Source organism: Zeugodacus cucurbitae, chromosome 5 (genome assembly GCF_028554725.1).
Source record: "Zeugodacus cucurbitae isolate PBARC_wt_2022May chromosome 5, idZeuCucr1.2, whole genome shotgun sequence".
Lineage (NCBI taxonomy): Eukaryota > Metazoa > Arthropoda > Insecta > Diptera > Tephritidae > Zeugodacus > Zeugodacus cucurbitae.
In genome coordinates this window covers 41105939-41124733 of record NC_071670.1, presented here as the reverse complement: position 1 = coordinate 41124733, position 18795 = coordinate 41105939, and the positions used below count along the sequence as shown (strand labels likewise).

The 18795-nt window shown below is 33.1% G+C and overlaps 1 protein-coding gene across 1 annotated transcript in view; it reads right to left on the bottom strand.

The window, feature by feature from the left end:
- Positions 1 to 6898: 6898 nt before the first annotated feature.
- Positions 6899 to 18795, bottom strand: part of LOC105214658 (irregular chiasm C-roughest protein) — a 66680-nt gene continuing 54783 nt past the window's right edge. Inside the window, exons 3-11 of the mRNA XM_011188208.3 lie at positions 10915 to 11835; positions 10261 to 10461; positions 10021 to 10197; positions 9850 to 9952; positions 9351 to 9478; positions 8850 to 9276; positions 8453 to 8780; positions 8068 to 8387; positions 6899 to 8004 (exon numbers count right to left, since the gene is read on the bottom strand). Coding sequence (XP_011186510.2) covers positions 7508 to 8004; positions 8068 to 8387; positions 8453 to 8780; positions 8850 to 9276; positions 9351 to 9478; positions 9850 to 9952; positions 10021 to 10197; positions 10261 to 10461; positions 10915 to 11670 — 2937 coding nt within the window. The 5' untranslated portion in view covers positions 11671 to 11835 and the 3' untranslated portion in view covers positions 6899 to 7507. The remainder of the gene's footprint in view (positions 8005 to 8067; positions 8388 to 8452; positions 8781 to 8849; positions 9277 to 9350; positions 9479 to 9849; positions 9953 to 10020; positions 10198 to 10260; positions 10462 to 10914; positions 11836 to 18795) is intronic.

The window sequence follows — 18795 nt, the reverse complement described above, 5'->3', positions numbered from 1 at the left end:
TTCAGAACGGCGTTGCCGTTACACACATACATTGATAATATAGTATAGCTACGACTTAAACAGTTCTCCTTATTAACCATTAACTGTTAATAAATATTTATTTTTTATTCAGGATTATGTTAATATTTCATTCAAAATTAAGTTTAGAGGTCTATATATTTGAAGATATGCGAATTATCTCTCCAAAACTTAAAATTGCTTGGTTGAAAAGGGAGGCAAGAGCTACTCATAAGCCATCTTGCCCGTTGTGATCCCACGGAAACTTCAGTTAAACGCCAGATCGGATGATTTGCTGAAATAAGTGAGGTTTTTTCCATTCAATCACCCAATTTCCTTTAAGGGGTTAGGTGGGTTTTAGAGGTTAAAAACAAGGGTATTTTTACAATTTCATATTTCATTTAAACAATTCAGCCGTTCAGCGTATCAAAGCTACATATTTAAACAGTATTTTGTGAAATTTTTATTTACAAATTCCGATAACTCAAACGTTGGACACTATCTACCTTGACGTATTCAAAAAAAGGTCTTGCTGTGGACATCATAACTCATTTTTGGTAAATCCAAAATCAGTAAACCAAAAATATTTCGATAGTACATGGATAAATCTAGTTAATGAACGAAGGAAAAAAGAAAATATTGAAATTTGAATTTTTGACAGAATTTTAACTCTCACTTTTTTGGTAAAATTTTCGACAATAAAATTTCTTCGTTTATTAGCTAGATAATATTATTTCAAAGGTGTGTGCAAAATTTTAACAAAATCGTTTAATAACTTTTTCGAGAAATTGAGTGTTGAGATAAACGCGCTTTAAGTTTTATATTGGCCTGATGGGCGGTACTTCCAAAGGGTTTAACTCTTAGTGTATTTCTCGGATTAATTTGATGTTTTTTAGATAATATTTACAATATATTGCACAATTTAATAAGACAATAAATTTTGTTTCTAAATTTTGAAATTTTGAAATCCACCTAATGCCGTAGGGTATAGAACACAAACCTTAAATCTCAACCTATAGTTAGTATATACTTAATATACATAATCGACTATTCGAAAAATCCTCCACAGAATTCAATTAGAGGTGATTTTTCGGCGAAAATAAACTATAGTATATGAAAAGAAAAAAAGGAAAGGAAATTAAAAATCAAGCATAAAATTCTGAATGGAGATTCTTTGCAGATTATGGTGTACCAAAACCTATAGATAATGAATACTAGAAAATCAAATTGTTCTGATGGTGAATGGATGTAAAACCAAATGTCTCACTTGTATGGCACTTAAAAAAAAAAACATTTTTTTATTTTTTGCTTATCGATAGTTAATACTTTCAAAAATATTATCTGAAAACGGTAAGGTATCTTAAATAGTTTTTGAATGGCAGCGTTCTAAAGAGCGACCGTTCGCAGGTATAAGCCGCTATGTATGTATGTGATTGGCGTTGCAACCGTTTAGCCGGTTATAGCCGAATCGACGATAGTGCGCCACCTCTCTCTCTCCTTTGCAGTTCGGCGCCAGTTGGAGATCCCAAGTGTAACCAGGTCGCTCTCCACCTGGTCCCTCCAACGGAGTGGAGGCCTTCCCCTTCCTCGGCTTCCTCCGGCGGGTACTGCATCGAACACTTTCAGGGCTGGAGTGTTTTCGTCCATTCGGACAACATGACCTAGCCAGCGTAGCCGCTGTCTTTTTATTCGCTGAACTATGTCAATGTCGTCGTATAACTCGTACAGCTCATCGTTCCATCGTCTGCGGTATTCGCCGTTGCCAATGTTCTGAGGACCATAAATTTTGCGCAAAATTTTCCTCTCGAAAACTCCTAGTGTCGTCTCATCTGATGTTGACATCGTCCACGCTTCTGCACCGTAAAGCAGGACGGGAATGATAAGCGACTTGTAGAGCTTGATTTTGGTTCGTCGAGAGAGGACTTTACTGTTCAATTGCCTACTCAGTCCAAAGTAGCACCTGTTGGCAAGAGTTATTCTGCGCTGGATTTCGAGGCTGACATTGTTCGTGTTGTTGATGATGGTTCCCAGGTATACGAAATTATCTACGACCTCGAAGTTATGACTGTCAACAGTGACGTGGGAGCCAAGACGCGAGTGCGCTGACTGTTTGTTTGATGACAGGAGATATTTCGTCTTGTCCTCATTCACCACCAGACTCATATGCTTCGCTTCTTTATCCAGTCTGGAAAACGCAGAACAAACGGCGCGGTTGTTGCTTCCGATGATATCAATATCATCGGCGTACGCCAGGAGCTGTACACTCTTGTAGAAGATTGTACCTTCTCGGTTTAGTTCTGCGGCTCTTATAATTTTCTCCAGCATCAGGTTAAAGAAGTCGCACGATAGGGAGTCACCTTGTCTGAAACCTCGTTTGGTATCGAACGGCTCGGAGAGGTCCTTCCCAATCATGACGGAGCTTTTGGTGTTGCTCAACGTCAACTTACACAGCCGTATTAGCTTTGCGGGGATACCAAATTCAGACATCGCGGCATAAAGGCAGCTCCCTTTCGTGCTGTCGAAAGCAGCTTTAAAATCGACAAAAAGGTGGTGTGTGTCGATCCTCTTTTCACGGGTCTTCTCCAAGATTTGGCGCATGGTGAATATCTGGTCAGTTGTCGATTTTCCAGGTCTAAAGCCACACTGATAAGGTCCAATCAGTTTGTTGACGGTGGGCTTTAGTCTTTCACACAGTATGCTCGATAGAACCTTGTATGCGATATTTAGAAGGCTGATCCCACGGTAATTGGCGCAGATTGTGGGATCTCCCTTTTTATGGATTGGGCAGAGCACACTGAGATTCCAATCGTCAGGCATGCTTTCTTCCGACCATATTCTGCAAAGAAGCTGATGCATGCACCTTATCAGTTCTTCGCCGCCGTATTTGAATAGTTCTGCCGGTAGTCTATCGGCCCCCGCTGCTTTGTTGTTCTTCAAGCGGGTAATTGCTATTCGAATTTCTTCATGGTCGGGTAATGGAACATCTGTTCCATCGTCATCGATTTGGAGATCGGGTTCGCCATCTCCTGGTGTTGTACTCTCACTGCCATTCAGCAGGTCGGAGAAGTGTTCCCTCCATAATCCCAGTATGCCCTGGACATCGGTTACCAGATTACCACCTTGGTCTCTACATGAGGATGCTCCGGTCTTGAAACCTTCGTTAAGTCGCTTCATTTTTTCATAAAATTTTCGAGCATTCCCTCTGTCTGCCAGCTTCTCAAGCTCTTCGTACTCACGCATTTCGGCCTCTTTCTTTTTTGTCTGCAGATGCGTCTCGCTTCCCTCTTCAGCTCTCGGTATCTATCCCATCCCGCACGTGTTAGTCGAAATTTTAAACGCGTTTTTCTCGAAACGAAATTTTTCAAAATTTTCCTAACTTAACGAGAAATTGACCGATCGACTTCAAATTGAAACTGAGTTTTGTTGAAAATTGTCAAACAAAGACCATTTTTTACCTTAAAAACGAAACATTTTTCAGAACTACGCCATTTTGTTATAATAATTTATGATGTTTTTCCAAAATCGTAGGTCAATGTATAGGAAATACCTTCAACTTTAATAACCTTTTTGAATTTTTTGTTCAATTTTTGTTTCAGCTACTCATTCGTCCGGAATCATGTCGGCTGTTGGGGATTTTTTTTTGCATCTCCGAAGACAGCACATGTCGCTTTTAAACTCTAAACTCAGTGGATTTGAGTGGCAAATCGAACGTGCAACTGGTATAAATGAAAAAAGTAATAGCATAGTGAAAAAGTAATGGAGTCTTAGTGGCTATACCAGTATTGTGAAATATCTACACTCCTTCTAATATTAAATAAAATAACTTAATTATTCCCAATTTTTTGAAAAGAGAGTAACGAAGTGACTAGTCGAAAACCATACCATAAATTCGCAAATGAAAACAAGCATTTTATATTTGATTTAGTTTTTATTTTATATGCATCTTTTTGCGCTTAGACTTTTCTTTTTTCCTCGACTTATTTAGGTATTTTAGGTTAAATTAATTATATTTTATTACGCACTCATACAACTCGCTTATATACAAATGTTTACACAATGCGTAAAAAGCTAAATAAATATTAAAAGAAATAACAAACACTTTGAAAATTCTAATTTTAGCTTAAATTTAAATTATTTAGAGCCATATTATAATTAAAATAAATATTAAAATTGAGTATAAATGTAAAATGCAATAAACACACGGTGTAGATAAGTATAGAACGTACGTATAATTGAGAATAGAAGGAATCATAAGGCAGCATTTCTTTATATATATATACATTAAATATTTGCAGTGATTAGACGTTTTGCAAACTATAGTTCAAATTTAAATTTGCAATAAATATTTTTGGTAAAAATTTTTTCTGACGCGTTTGCATATTTCAATTAAATGAATTAAAAAAACATAATTTTAAATAATCAAAAAAAAAAATATTTTTTTTTAATATTTTTAAAACAAAACTTTTTAACCACTGCAAGCACAGTTAGCACATTTCCATAGCTTTTTACATACATACATTGAATTTCACTAATTGTTTTATGTTAAAAGTAATTTCAGCGATTTTTTAACATTTATTTATTTTTCTTTTAATTATTAAAATAAAATAGCATATACTACACAATATTTTATTATTACAATAATATTTAAATGCTTTTCATTATAAAAAGCATTGGAAAATAATTAATTGTAATTAGTTACATAATTGAATTATTTGCTAATTAAAAACTGCATTAAACTAACTGCTCATCACTGCCCCTCTACCATACATCATCTTATAGAATTTAGAATTATAAAAAAACTAGTTGCTTGACTTTTACATGGAACTAACTACAGGCTTTTTCGTATATATATGTATAGTTTTTTTCAATTATTATATTTTTTTAATTTTTAATATTTTTTTCTAATTACATCAGTATTTCGCGTTTCAACTGTCACAAGCATACAATGCATACCGTTAAGTAGTTATTCTAGTTGTATTTAACATTTTAATAAATAATTTCTTATTATTTTTATAGCATTTTTCTCATAGCAGCTAGCACTAGGATTGACGCTCAAATTTTCATAATTTTTTTTGTTTTTTTTTTTCATATATTTTTTTCATTGACTTGACAAGTATTTGACGCATTTTTGTATTAAATTTCATAGTTAATTAACGCTAATAATCACAATACGTTAAGAATTCAACTTTCATCTGTTCATCTCGCAAATTAAGATCCTGGATCTTGTTTTCTATAAAATTTAAAATTTTTTTCTGATATGAGTATACGACGATAATTTCATTATTCATTGTTGCTATTATGAGAAGGGTGGTGTGTGGTTAATTTTTTATTTTTAGTTTTTAAATTAATTATTTAATTTTAATTTTATAATTTTAAGATTTTATTATACTATTTTTTTATTATTATTCATATTTTGTAGTTTTTATTTTATTATTTTTGTAATATTATATTTAAAATTTATATTTAAATTTTATTTTTATAATTTACTTTTATTGCTTTACTTAAATTTTATAATTTTGTGAATTTTATAGATTTTGTCAAATTTTTTTTTTTTTTTAATATTATATTGTATAATTATTTTAAAATTTCATTATTTATTTTTTTATATTTAATATATATACATATATTTTTATTTATTATTAGAATTTATTATTATTTTATGAAATTTTAATTGTATTTATTTTTTATTTAATTCATACTTTATTTTAATTTTATATTTTAAAGGACTTTATTGAATTTTTCCAATTACAAATTATTGAAAATTTCCAATACAGCTGAAATATTTATAAACATATTTTTTTATTCTTTTTTATATTTATTATATATTTTTTTAAATTATTATTTATTTTAGTTTTATAATTTATAAAATTTTATTGAACTAGTCAAATATTATCTTGGTTTGAATTATTATATTTTATAATTACATTAATATATATTTTATTTTTTTTTGTTTTTTAAATAAATAAATAATATTTTTTTTATATTCTAAAATTTAATATTTTAATATTTTTGTTGTTTCATTTATTTTTTCTTTTTAGGTAGTTGTTATTAATTTGTATTATTTAATTTTTTATGTTATTTTAATTTAAATTTTTTTTTGTAAATAATTCAATATTTGTTTAATTTATTGTAATTTTTTTATTAACAAATTTAATTTTTATTAATTTTATTTTTTTTTTTAAATTAATTTTAATTTAAATAATCTATTACATTTTCTTATTATTTTTGTTATGGTTTTAAATATTTTTCTATTATTTTTAAATTAATCCAAATAATTTATATTCAATTTCATTTATTTTTTATTTTAATATTATTATTTTTTCAAGCAATCCCAATTTTGAAAAAAGAAAAAAATAATAAAATTTAGTATAATTTATTTCTATATTATAATTTTTTATTTAATCCAAATTTTATCAGAATATTTCATTTTTTTTTAGTGTTTTAATATTATTTTAATTATTTTAATTTTATATTCTGTATTTATGATTTTTATCACTTTTATGATAAAAATTTTAGTTTAATGCAATATATTTTATATTAAAAATATATTTATTTATTATTTTTTATAATTAACTTGTGCTCTTTTCATTTTTATTTGTTTATTTATTTTCAATTTAATTTTCTTTTATTATATATATTTTAAATTTTTTAATTTTCACTTTAATAATTTTATTGAAATATTTTATATTATTTTTTTTTTTTATAATATTCTAATTTATTAAAAAAATGTTTATTTGTATAAATTTGAATCTTTATTATATTTTATTTTATTTTATTATATTATATTATATTATATTATATTATATTATATTTTATTTTATTTTATTTTATTTCATTATATTATATTATATTATATTATATTTTATTATATTATATTATATTTTATTTTATTATTTTAGTTTAGTTAGTTTTATTTATTTATTTTAATTTTATTTTTTTTAATTTAATTAATTTTTTTTAATTTTAATTTTTTTATTTATCTATTTCCCTCTCATTTTATTCATAACTCTCTCCACACACACACACCCCACCTAGTAGTACTAACATTCAATGTATTTGCAATAATTTTTGTATGGTTAAAACTTTACAACTTTCACTAATTGACTAAAATCTCTGCTTGCTTTATCAGTTAGTAGCGATTTACAATAGGTTTTACGTTTACAGTTAAAAATTTACACTACAGATACGCTAATGATATGGGCGAGCCAGCCACTCACAGTTAGCTGACCCGTGTAAATAGTCTTAAATACATACTCGTTAGATATACATAGTACAATACATATATGCATGTAGTGGGCACATATATATGTACAAATCGGCGCATATATATGTGCGTGTGCGTAGCATTGACATTTAAGGACGCGTGGTACGGACTTCTACAATTGTCTCTGCGGCGGCGATTGTGTAGCGTGCATGATTAAAGTACAAGGTGCTTCCCAATTGTATACAGGGTGCTGCTGTGTACGTGCATAAAAGGTGCCGTTTGTGGCGCTAGCGCCTACGCTTTCTCTTAGACATGCGTAGCGAGTGCGCCTTGTTTGGCACTGCCGTTCGACGGTAGGATGAATTGACCGGAGGGACTTTGTGCCACCGCCACGGACACCGGCGCCGTTGTTGTGACCGGTGTTGCTGTGGACAAGGGGGCGCCCTGTGTGAGCGGTGTCATGGCCGCCAGTGTATTACTGCTGGCGGTCAGATTAGAACTGCTACCGCTAATGCTGCCTGGGCCGCCATTGCTATTGGCGCCGCCCGCAATGCCAATGCCGCCCGAGACCGCGCTAAAGTTCTTCAACGCATTCACACCGATGCCGCCGTTCATGTTCACATGTTGTTGGCTGGGGTGATGGTGATGCCGTTGGTAGGGTGGTGGCGCAGGTGTGGCGGCGGGATTGGCCGTGCTGGGTGGTGGCAGCGGCGGTAGTAGTGATGAGTTCGATCGCAGATAGGGATTGCCATAGATGGCGCTGAAGCGGCTGTCTATGCCGTTCTGCAGTAGCGACTGACCGGCTGTAAACGGAGTGGTATGTTAGTAAGTATAAGTGGAAATTGCGGTCGTCTATCCAAACTTACCAAGGAATCCATTACCAATTTGTGCGGTGCTCTGTTGTGGCTGTTGTTGCATATCGTTGCGATTGCGTGGCAAACTCAGATTGCCGGTCGTTGTAACGGGGTTTGTGTAGTGCGGCAAGGTGGCCGAGTTGATTGTGCTACTTTGGGATTTGTTGCCGTTGTTAGCAACACCAGCGCCGGGCTTGCCACCTTCGGTAGGTGCACTGTAGTCGAGCGCGTATTCAAAGTAGGGCGCATAACCGTTGACAGTCTCTTTGTAGTCTTGATTCTTCAAGTTCTTAATATGACATTGACGGCTGTAAGTGAAGTCGCCAGAAAATCTGCGAATTATAAGACAACTAATTATTAGAAATATGGAAAAGATTTAAATAGCGCTGTGTCTCACCTGTCGTCCAATTTCACTGGACCAGCCAGTGGTACACCTAAAGTGGCGCCCTTCATTTGGACATCTGGCATGGGTGCTTGTGTGAGATTTATGGCCAAACCGTCACTGCCTGCTTCCGAGTAGTCCACATCGTAGGCTTTAGCACGCAGTTCATGTTTCAGACCAGACAACTTATCGCCACCACGTGATGCCTCTGGTATGACATCCGCAGGAATTGGTTTCTTATTATTACGCTTCATGTAAACAATCACCAACATCACAATCATAATGACAATAGCAACCGAAGAGAGTGAGCCCATTACAACAAGCAGTATAGGCACCGAACCCGCTGGAATCAGAAAATTGTAAACGGTCATTAGGAGTCCAAAATCTATTTTAGTAATAAAGTAAAACTTACGTTCTGGTTTCAGATTGATCAACAACGAATCACTGCCATATGAATTCTTCACCGTACAATTGTAGCGGCCGAAGTGACTGGATCGGCTTTCTTTAATAATGAGTGCTGCACGCACACCCTCCGGCAAATGTTGTTCCTCGAATATATAGATATCCGGATCGGCGGTGCTCATATTAATCAGTTTGTCATCGAAGGACCATAAAATCTGCTCGGCTTTTGGTACACTAAATGCCACACAATCGATTTTAGCACGACTACCCACAGCACCGAACTGTACCTTATGGGAGGTGATAATCGGTGGACGCTTTACGTAAATTGTGGCCTCCGCACCGATCTCTGGAAAGCCGGTAACTATAGCCTTGCAGTAATAACGGCCTGCGGTCTCGGTAGTCACCTTCAACTCAAGTTTCGCTGAGTTGCCGACGACCTAAGTGGAAGGAGGTGGAAATTTTATTGGTTAGTTGATTATTGGACAGAAATGGAGGGAGATCTTCAACTTACTTTGTCTGTATTTTCGTTAATCCATTCGATTTCAGGCGTCGGATTACCGTCGACATCACATACTAAATTCGCATTCGTACCTAAATCTGCTTCAACGGAGATCGGACGATGTTTGAAGATTGGAGCATCTGAAAGAGAGATAGTATTGAAGATTTATGTTTATAAAACAATATAAGAGAATATAATCTTTAAGAGCTCTTGTTCCTCTAAAACTTCTTCTCATATCGTTATTCGAGATTGAAATCAGATTAATTCGGCTCCAATTCCGAAAGTTGGGTCTTAAGTCCTTTTTATTACAAAGTTCTAATAAAGTTTCACATATTACCATCGATATCAGAGATCGCTAAAAATATATAGTTCTTACTCTCTCTCTCTCTCTCCATTTCTGTCTCTCTCTCCCTTTCTCTCTCTCTCTCCCTTTTTATCTCTCTCTCCCTTTCTCTCTCTCTCACTCTTAACCTTAAAAAGAAAACAGTTTCAAATTAACTGTAGTACTCACAGCTGATATCCAAAGTTTCGGTCTCTTCGCTCTTGCCAACCGCATTGACGACCTCACACTTGACCAAAGCTTCGTGATGCTGTCGGCTTACATTGTGTATGATCTATATAAAGGATAATAAAATCGAATATTTAGTATAAGACTAGTAAAATCAACAAAAAGCAAGCTCACCATTTTCGTTGTATAATCACCGGTGACCAATTCATCATGTATGAACCAACGATAGCTTTGTGGTGGTGGATTTGCATCCGCTTGGCAGGACAGTATAACTTCGGAGCCTTCCAAAATGCGACCACCAGCCAAGGCGCCGCTAATAACCGAGACCACGACCTTGGGAGCATATTTGACCTATAAGATCAAGAAGTTGTGCATAAATATATATTTTTCCAGTAAATATTAAGAATGACTCACCTCTATTTTTATTTTCGCAGCGCGATAAGTGCGATCCGCCGTATTCTGCGCTTGGCAAGTAAATGTCGTGTTGTGATGCTCTTTCTTGGGCACAAGTTTCAAAATCGACTTGGCTGTTATGCGACGCGAGTCTGATAAAGGCTCTTTCACGTACTCGATGCCTTTGGTGAGCACATTGCCGAGACCGTCAATCCAAGTGATCTGTAAGTGTTGAAGGATATTTTTAGTGGATTGTTAAAATGTTGAATTTAAACGGAAGTTGGAATAAGGCTAACCGATTTTAGTTGCTAAATTCAAATAAATTGATAAGGCAGTGTGCAACTGCTTTATCTACTAAAGCAGAAACTGTTATGGTTCTATAATGTGCTAGAGTATACAGCGCGCCCTCTAGACATCCACTACAGCAGCGCTCAAACTGTGCACGCAGTGGCATTACAATTGCCTTTGCGCTAAAACATCAGCTGTGGCGTGCCTTTCAGTGAAGTCAGTAATAAATTCCGGCGGATGCGTGCACACGCAATAAAATGTAAGTTTTTGGTGTTTTAATCCAGTTAAAAGTGTTAAATTTGTTGTATTTTAGTGTTTAAAGTGTTAGCGCAGTTGTGAGCAACATTTTGCTGCAAAAAAAAAGTAAGAAAAGTGATAACTACTCACCTCAGCTGCTGGCTTGCCACCAGCCGACACGCACTCCAGCTCAATCTCGCGGTCTTCCGTCGTGTATATCACCTCACCCTGTGTGATTTTCGGCGCTTCCGGCGGCACCAGCACCGTCAACTCGGCAAAACGCGAACGTATGCCTGCCTCACCCGCCGGTCCGGGTCCCACTTGGCACTGATATTTGGCATCATCGTCCAGCATCACCGGATAAATGTCTAGCGAAAAGTCACCCTCCTCATCGCTGCCGACCATCGAATAGCGTTCGAAGCCGCTCAAATTGCGATGCTGCCCCAAGCCAAAATCATCTTTCGTCCATTGCAATGCACCCATTTTGCCCATCACACGACAGGGCAGCGTAACACGTGAACCCACAACAGCGGTTTGATCCTGCGGCTCCATGGCGAAGCGTTGACCCTCCGTTGGTGATTTCTCATCATTACTATGATGGCTGTTGGAACTTTTACGCGACTTCGGTTTGGCTTCTGCGGCGTGCCAATGTGCGCTGAGCAACAACAGCGACATTAGTAGTATGCTGAAAAAGCTGAGGCGCATTGCAGGGCAGCACGAGTGGGTGTGAGTGGGGGCGGTGTGTGGAATGTGTTTGTGGTGGCATAGATAGTTATGCGGATGTGTACGCTGGCTGGTTGCACATTTACAGTTGCTGCCACTGCTGCTGTTGTCGCTCCCGCTGTCAAGTATGCAGCATGGCCGTGTCGTAAGTGTAGAATATTTGCGCTTCATTGATATGGACATTTTCGTTATATTATTATTGTTGTTATTGTTATTGTTTTAGCAGTCGCCGTAGCAAATAATATCGTTGGATGCCGCGACTTTTGTTGGCGTTGCAATAAAACGCGTTTTCGTTGAAAATTTCTGTTGTAGGCCCGTGCACGAAACGTGTCAGGATGCAGCGAGCGCCTGCAATTGCATAATAATAGAAAATGGAAAACATGAGCATCAAATAAATATGTACATATATGGACATACATATATACACTACATTATATAACATATGTTATGACACTTTTGTGTTGCAAATTGTTAAATCTGTACGGTATTTTTGCTCTCGCTTTAATGGCATTTTCATACTAAATGGCAAAATAGTAAAAATATGGACATTGCCTTTGCAAGCGCGTAAAGATATCCAAACCCACCTCTGTAAAGAAGTTATGGCACTTTTATAATAATCATAACAGTGAGTGTATGTGCGGTGCTCGAGGAGTAGCAGAAGGAGTATAATGTTGCATTGTTGCGCGTGTGTATAAAACGAAATATTTATGCGTTGATTGCAATTCGCTTGTGAAAATATTTGTGTGTGCAAGGAATAAAACGTAAATAATGCGATACTAAAGAGTGCACTATTTTAACGCCCCCGTTATAAAGGATGTTGTGAAATGTGAGAATGTGAATAAGAAAAAGACATGTATATTGAAAATGCGACAGTAAGAAATATGTGCATAAAAAAACAATAAACCATAAAATTAATGACTGAAAATAATATAAGGAGAACGGGTTAATGGTAATGATAAAACAAAATTTACCTAAAATGTGATATTTAATAATAACTTTAAAATTATTTGACTATACAAGGCGTTGTGGACTTAAAAATTATACGAATAATTAAAAATATAGCGATATAAGATCTAATAACGAAATAAAAATAATAATAATTCTCGTGTTTTAAAAAAGCTTAATAGCTGATGAAACTAGCAAATAATTTGTGAAATCAAAATTAAATTGGTAAAGCTAAAAAATAAAATATATAATATATAAATCGGCTGAATCAAAATTAATATAAAAATGTGTAATATAAAAAATATAATAAAAATATAAAATGAGTGTGTTTAAAATATATATCCGGAAAAAATAATGTTAAAAATTCGTTGCAAAAAAATAAATGGTAAAAAGTAAAAAAAATATAAAAAAAAAATTTGTGAAAAATTTAAATATAAAAGAAATATAAAAAATAATGTGAAAATAAAAATATATAAATACGTGCTTAAAAAATTCAATAATTTTATAAAAAATAAAGGTAATACCCAAATAATTGAAGATAAAATTGGTTATAAAAAATTATAAATGTAAATAAGTGAAAAAGTTAAAAGTTTTGATAAATAGTAAATAGCTACACAAGTAGGCTTACACTTTATTTCAAGTCATTTGTTCATTTAACATGACAATTCATTTTTCGCTCTCAGCGATCAATTAATTTCAACAACACACTCAGAGAAGCAAAAGCAAAAAACTTGCATGACATTTTTCTTACCATGCAATTTTACTTCAAAACAATATGGGAGAAGGCAAGAAGCGTATTGTAAATCAAACCTATGACAACGAATGCAATTGAAATAATTTCCTATTAAATATTAACTCATATTGTTATTATTTAATGTTCAAATTATGCCATGATATATTATTCCTCATTGCTTTTTAGCTAGGCAAGAAAATCAATAATTTGCATTGCATTGCATTTCAAGCATAAAAAAGTGCCGTTTGCATTGTTGAGAGAAACGAAAAGTGTTGTTTGTCTTTTGTGTTCTCTGTTTACTATGTTTTAAATGTCATTAAACAAATTGCATGCAATATTGTCGCATGCGTTGCTTTTGTGATTTCAAGTGCACTTGTGCAGCTGTTTATTATATTAATAAATTTATAATAAGAAAATGTCAATAATTTATTAGAAATTAAATAAAAAGGAAATTGATATAAAATTAATGGGAAATAAAAAATAAATTTAAAGTCTTGAAAAGTTCAAAAAAGTCCATATAATTTGTGGAAAATTCAAAAGGTCATGAAAGATCTTTGAAAAAAAATTGCATTAAAAAAATAAAATTTGGAAAAATATATGAAAATCGGTAAAAAATAAATATTTGGAAATTCTTTGGGAAAATAAAAAAAAAGTAATTAAAAATTTGGAATATCGGTGATAAATAATAAAAAAAAAGAAATAAAATAAATAAATATTATTAAATTAATAAAAAATATCAAATTTAAATTTGTTTGCGAAAATTAAAAAAAAAAATTAACAAAATAGGGGAAATTAAAGTAATTAGAATAAAATAAAATTAATAAATTTTATAAAAATAATAAAAAATATTAAATTTGCAAAATTAAAAAAAAATGGAGTTACGCGTGAAAAATTATTAAAATTATAAATTCGACAATTGTAGCGGCAAATAAATTGGACACTTTTAATGAAGTCAACATTATTCAACACTTGGTGAGTGAGTTTCTTTTGTTTTGTTTTGTTTTGAATAAAGATTCCACTGCATATACTATTATATTATTTTATTAATAATTTTTAAATAATTTTATAACATTTTATTATTTTTTTCCATTCAAATATTGTTTTTAAAATATATTTCTTTTATTTTAATTTTCAAAAATTTTAAAGAAAATTTCTAAAAAGAAACTTTGTGTATAGAAAAACTAATTGGATTGTTCTATGAGGTGACCGCTCCTGAGAATTTTTCACATTCCTAATTTCCTTTTTTGGTGTTATTTTGTTCCTTTTACTGAATTTAATTATTTTGTAATTCATAATAATTTGAGGACTACGTTTAGACAAGTAAATATCGAAGTTATGTCGTTTTATAAATGTCCATATAAAAATAGTGAGGTTAGAGTAATAAGCTTAGTTTAGTAGTTGGACATTGATATTCACAGAGTATAATTTTCCATTGTCTATAACATATTCTTAAAGTAAATGAAATACCAAGTCCTAACTTTTTAGGTTAGCATGGTTAAAATTAGATAGAAACAAAATAATATTTGAACGGACTGAGTTCACATGTCTAACTGCAGATAATTTGAGGAAATTTCACTAGTAAATCAATTGAGAAAGATATTTGAGATAGGAATAATGAGAACCAAATAGGATTCAAGTCCTTTGTAGAACTTTTGCTTTCTCATTTGAATTTTAAAACAAGAAATATAAATTTTAAGCTTTACATTTTCCAGGAAATATCCGTCTTTGAATTGAAAAATTATCCCCACTTATTCTTACGCAGCCATATTTATATGTACTTACATTATCTATAAGCCATCTTATCTGGTAAACTAATGGGCATACAAATGCAGCAGGATATTTTCTCTTAACCCATTACCTTGGTGGAATGTGCATAAAATACGATTACATTTGCGATTAAGATTTTTATGAGCAACGTAACCTGAGTAATTTTTATATGAAATTATAAGGAAAAACATTAAGGTTTATAGCGCGAATGGCATTGGGCAGCAAGCAACACTGGCAAGCAAGGCAGCTTGGATAGTTGCTGTTGTTCTTGGTGGCCAGGCTGAGAGGCGTTGGTGGTTGTGCTATTTAAGCATGGACATGCGTGGGCGTATAAATACATATTTACAAGCGCTATATGAGCATATAACGAAATCCTTTATATGTACTATGTAGGTGTGTACTCTCATGTGCCTTGCGGCTATTCGCTACGTTGAGCGCACATTAACCAAAAAGCAATATCAAGAATGGTAATATTACTTTAAAATTTATATATATGTATGTGCCACCTACTCACATCGGTGGTTTGTACACTCATATGCTTGTCGGTGTGTGTGCCAGTCGAATTAGCCAAATGCAATGAAATGCCGTTGCGGTAATGGATTCTTTTGTGGCAGCTGAAATGCAGTTTTCTCCATTACTTACATACCGTTAATTTTTTGTGTTTTCTTTTTATTTATTTTTTTTTGTTGTTATTTTTTCTCCACACTCAGCTCACTCAACGCAATAATGATTTTTCCATAAAAAGGAATTAACTGTAAACACACATGTGTGACATACTAATTCATTTTTTTTATTCCTGCCTTGCGTGAGCGCTCGTGTACAAATGTATTGCATGCATGCAAGTATGCACGCGTGGCTGAGTATAAAATGGATTTCCGTTTTGTGCAGCGCAAACGCATACAAAGTGGAGAAAAATAAATAGAAAAGAAGCGTGTAACCGCAACAAGGCTGCCGCCAAGCTTTTCACTGATTTTGTAAATAGTCCTGCAAGCGCACTCAGTTTTTAGGCTGACGTATTTATTTTTTCATTTCTGCTGCTTCTTATACGCGAGATTTCAACAGTTTTCGGCTTGCAATTTTTCAGTAATTTTTTATATTTTTCTGCATTTTTTCATTATTTTTTTTTTAGTAATTTTCCAAAGCTGATGTGATTTTAGTTCGCGCTTGGCAATGACGCTGTCAGCGGTGAGTCAGTGCGACGGCACTGTGTCAGTCAGTCACTCAGCTAGGCTGTAAATTTGTTACACTAACCCACACAAATGTGGCAGGTTTCAGGGTCACAGCGCACATTGCACCGACTTATTTTATTATAGTCGTGTATATATGTATATGTATATATGCATGTAAATATAGTCTATAGAATTTGTATATATGTACATACATACGTTTGCCTTTGACTTTTGGCCTGGCGCCCAGTCGTGCTGTCGCCTAGTCGTCCTGCCGCACCATGTTGCATGTTATGCGGTGGCTGAGTTAGCGAAGTTTTGTAGGTCAAGTTTGTGCATACACACACATACACTCTCTCTCTCAACTAGACACACGAGGCATTTCAAAGTACACACTAACTCATACAAATAAATTTTTTTAAAGTGTATATGTGTTTGCTCGCCCACTTTTTGCTTGCACTGTCGAAAGTAGTTAATGAAAGTGCAGCAACAACAAACAAACAAACCCCCAGCTAACCACAATCAGTTTATGTACTTGCCATTACATGTTGTTGTTGTTGCATGTGTGCATATAATACATATACATACATACACATATTTGTATATGCAAGCTCCTTTTATAAGCAGCTTAATGCCAATTTAAATTCAACTCGAATGAATGCTTTAAAAAATACCTAACCATTTGCGCCTATTCGTGTGCTAATCGGCCCATTTTGTTTGCTTGCGACGGCTGAAAATTTAAAATGCGCCCGTCCATATTATTTGTATACGCATGAAATATGAATAGCTGTGGGCTGTGTGAGTGAGGGTGGTATACGAACCACATGGCTTTGTATTCAGTTGTCCTTGACAGTTTTGAATTACTTAATGGCAATGATTATTTGCACTTGGCTGTATTTTTGGATTTTTTTTTTTCATTTAGCGAGTGCATTTTAGATTAATTTAGAGACTGTTCATTGAATTTTTTGTAGGTTATATGGTTTATTATATTATTTAGTAGTAAGACTAGTCTTTAATGCAGAGTTTTTATATATTAGTTAATTATTAAAATCAATTTGTTCTAAGATATTCTTATCGTGAGGCGATTTGTACTACTTTTGGACCTTAGGAATGCTTTTATAAGTTTTTTTACAGTAACTCTTGACAAAGGAATGGGATAGGTTGTATAGCCTGATGTGTTCTCTATGAAACTGAAGTGTGTTCTCAGTTACATTCAGACTAAGATTGAATTCTTATCACAAATCCCCTTTTGTCTGCGATATAATACACTCACGTTGAGCTACTAACTCGACTTAATTAACAATTTTGGAGTTTAGTATTAAACACCACTAACAAATACGAAGTTTGAAACATCGAGTACATAAAAAAATATCAAAGTAAACTCAGAGTTAATTAAACACTCGAATAGATTCATAAACTCAAAAACTTAAACTCGAGTTTAGGGAACTACATAAATGTACTATAATATTCGAACACATAAAAAGAGCATCAAAGCCAAGCTCTTAGTTAATTAAACATTACACTTGTCAATATTTCATAAACTCAAGACTTTAAATTCGAGTTCGCTCTAAATGAATATACTCAGGTATAATTAATTACTCGACTCAACTATTTGTAAACAATAAAACTTAAACTCGAGTTTACTGCACTACAATTATAATAAACGAGTACATAAAAAGAGTATCAAAGTAAACTCAGATATAATTAAATACTCTTCATAAACTCAAGACCTTAAACTCGAGTTTACTGTTTTAGATGAATGACCTATATTAATCGAGTGCATAAAATGAGTATCAAAGTAAACTTTGATACAACTAAACACTCGACTTGAACTCTTCATAAACTCAAGACCTTAAACTCGAGTTTGCTACACTACAAGTATAATAATCGAGTACATAAAAGAAGTATCTAAGTAAACTCAGATATAATTAAATTGCTCTTCATAAACTCAAGACTTTAAACTCGAGTTTACTGTTTTAGATGAATGTTCTATAAGATATTTTTTTAAATGAGCTGCATTTATATCTAAGCCTAGTAAAATATGTCGTAAAATAATAAGATAAGCAGTTCTTCACATCAAGAAATCCCAAAAATGGTCTTAAGGAAATTTAGAAGATTCTTAGTTATAAAATTCCAACAATAAAAGCATCGTCAACGTCTGAGCTTACATAAGATGCTAAGAATATGATAATAATGACAATTTTAGAAAGTGGAATCGAAATATAATCGCTCTCGAATCGAACTCTTTTCCGTACCGTCAGAATAAAAAATTTTCTCTTTCTTTATTTTTTAACTTTTCTATATTTGTATTTTATTTTCTTTTTCTCGCTTGTTTAATACTACTGCATAAATACTTTGAATTGTACTAACTTAATCAAACTTAATGGTACAAAGGTCACTGCTATTTTTAGCATTTAAGACTTAAGTAAGGCAAGATTTATATTAAGATTTCTTTGTCGTAAATAGGAAATCCAAATCTTTTTTTCTATTTCTAGAATGCTTCTGCTTTTACTTGTTACTAAATTTGTTGGCAGTGTGAATAAATAAGTTAAATTTGCTTAATTCTAATAACGCTTATTAATCAGGTTTTCTTCTAAGAATTCATAATATTATCCTTAATTAGAACGACATCTGTGAAAACACATACGTGCTGACTAACTTACACGTATAGCTGTACCTTATACAAATAGCAATAGC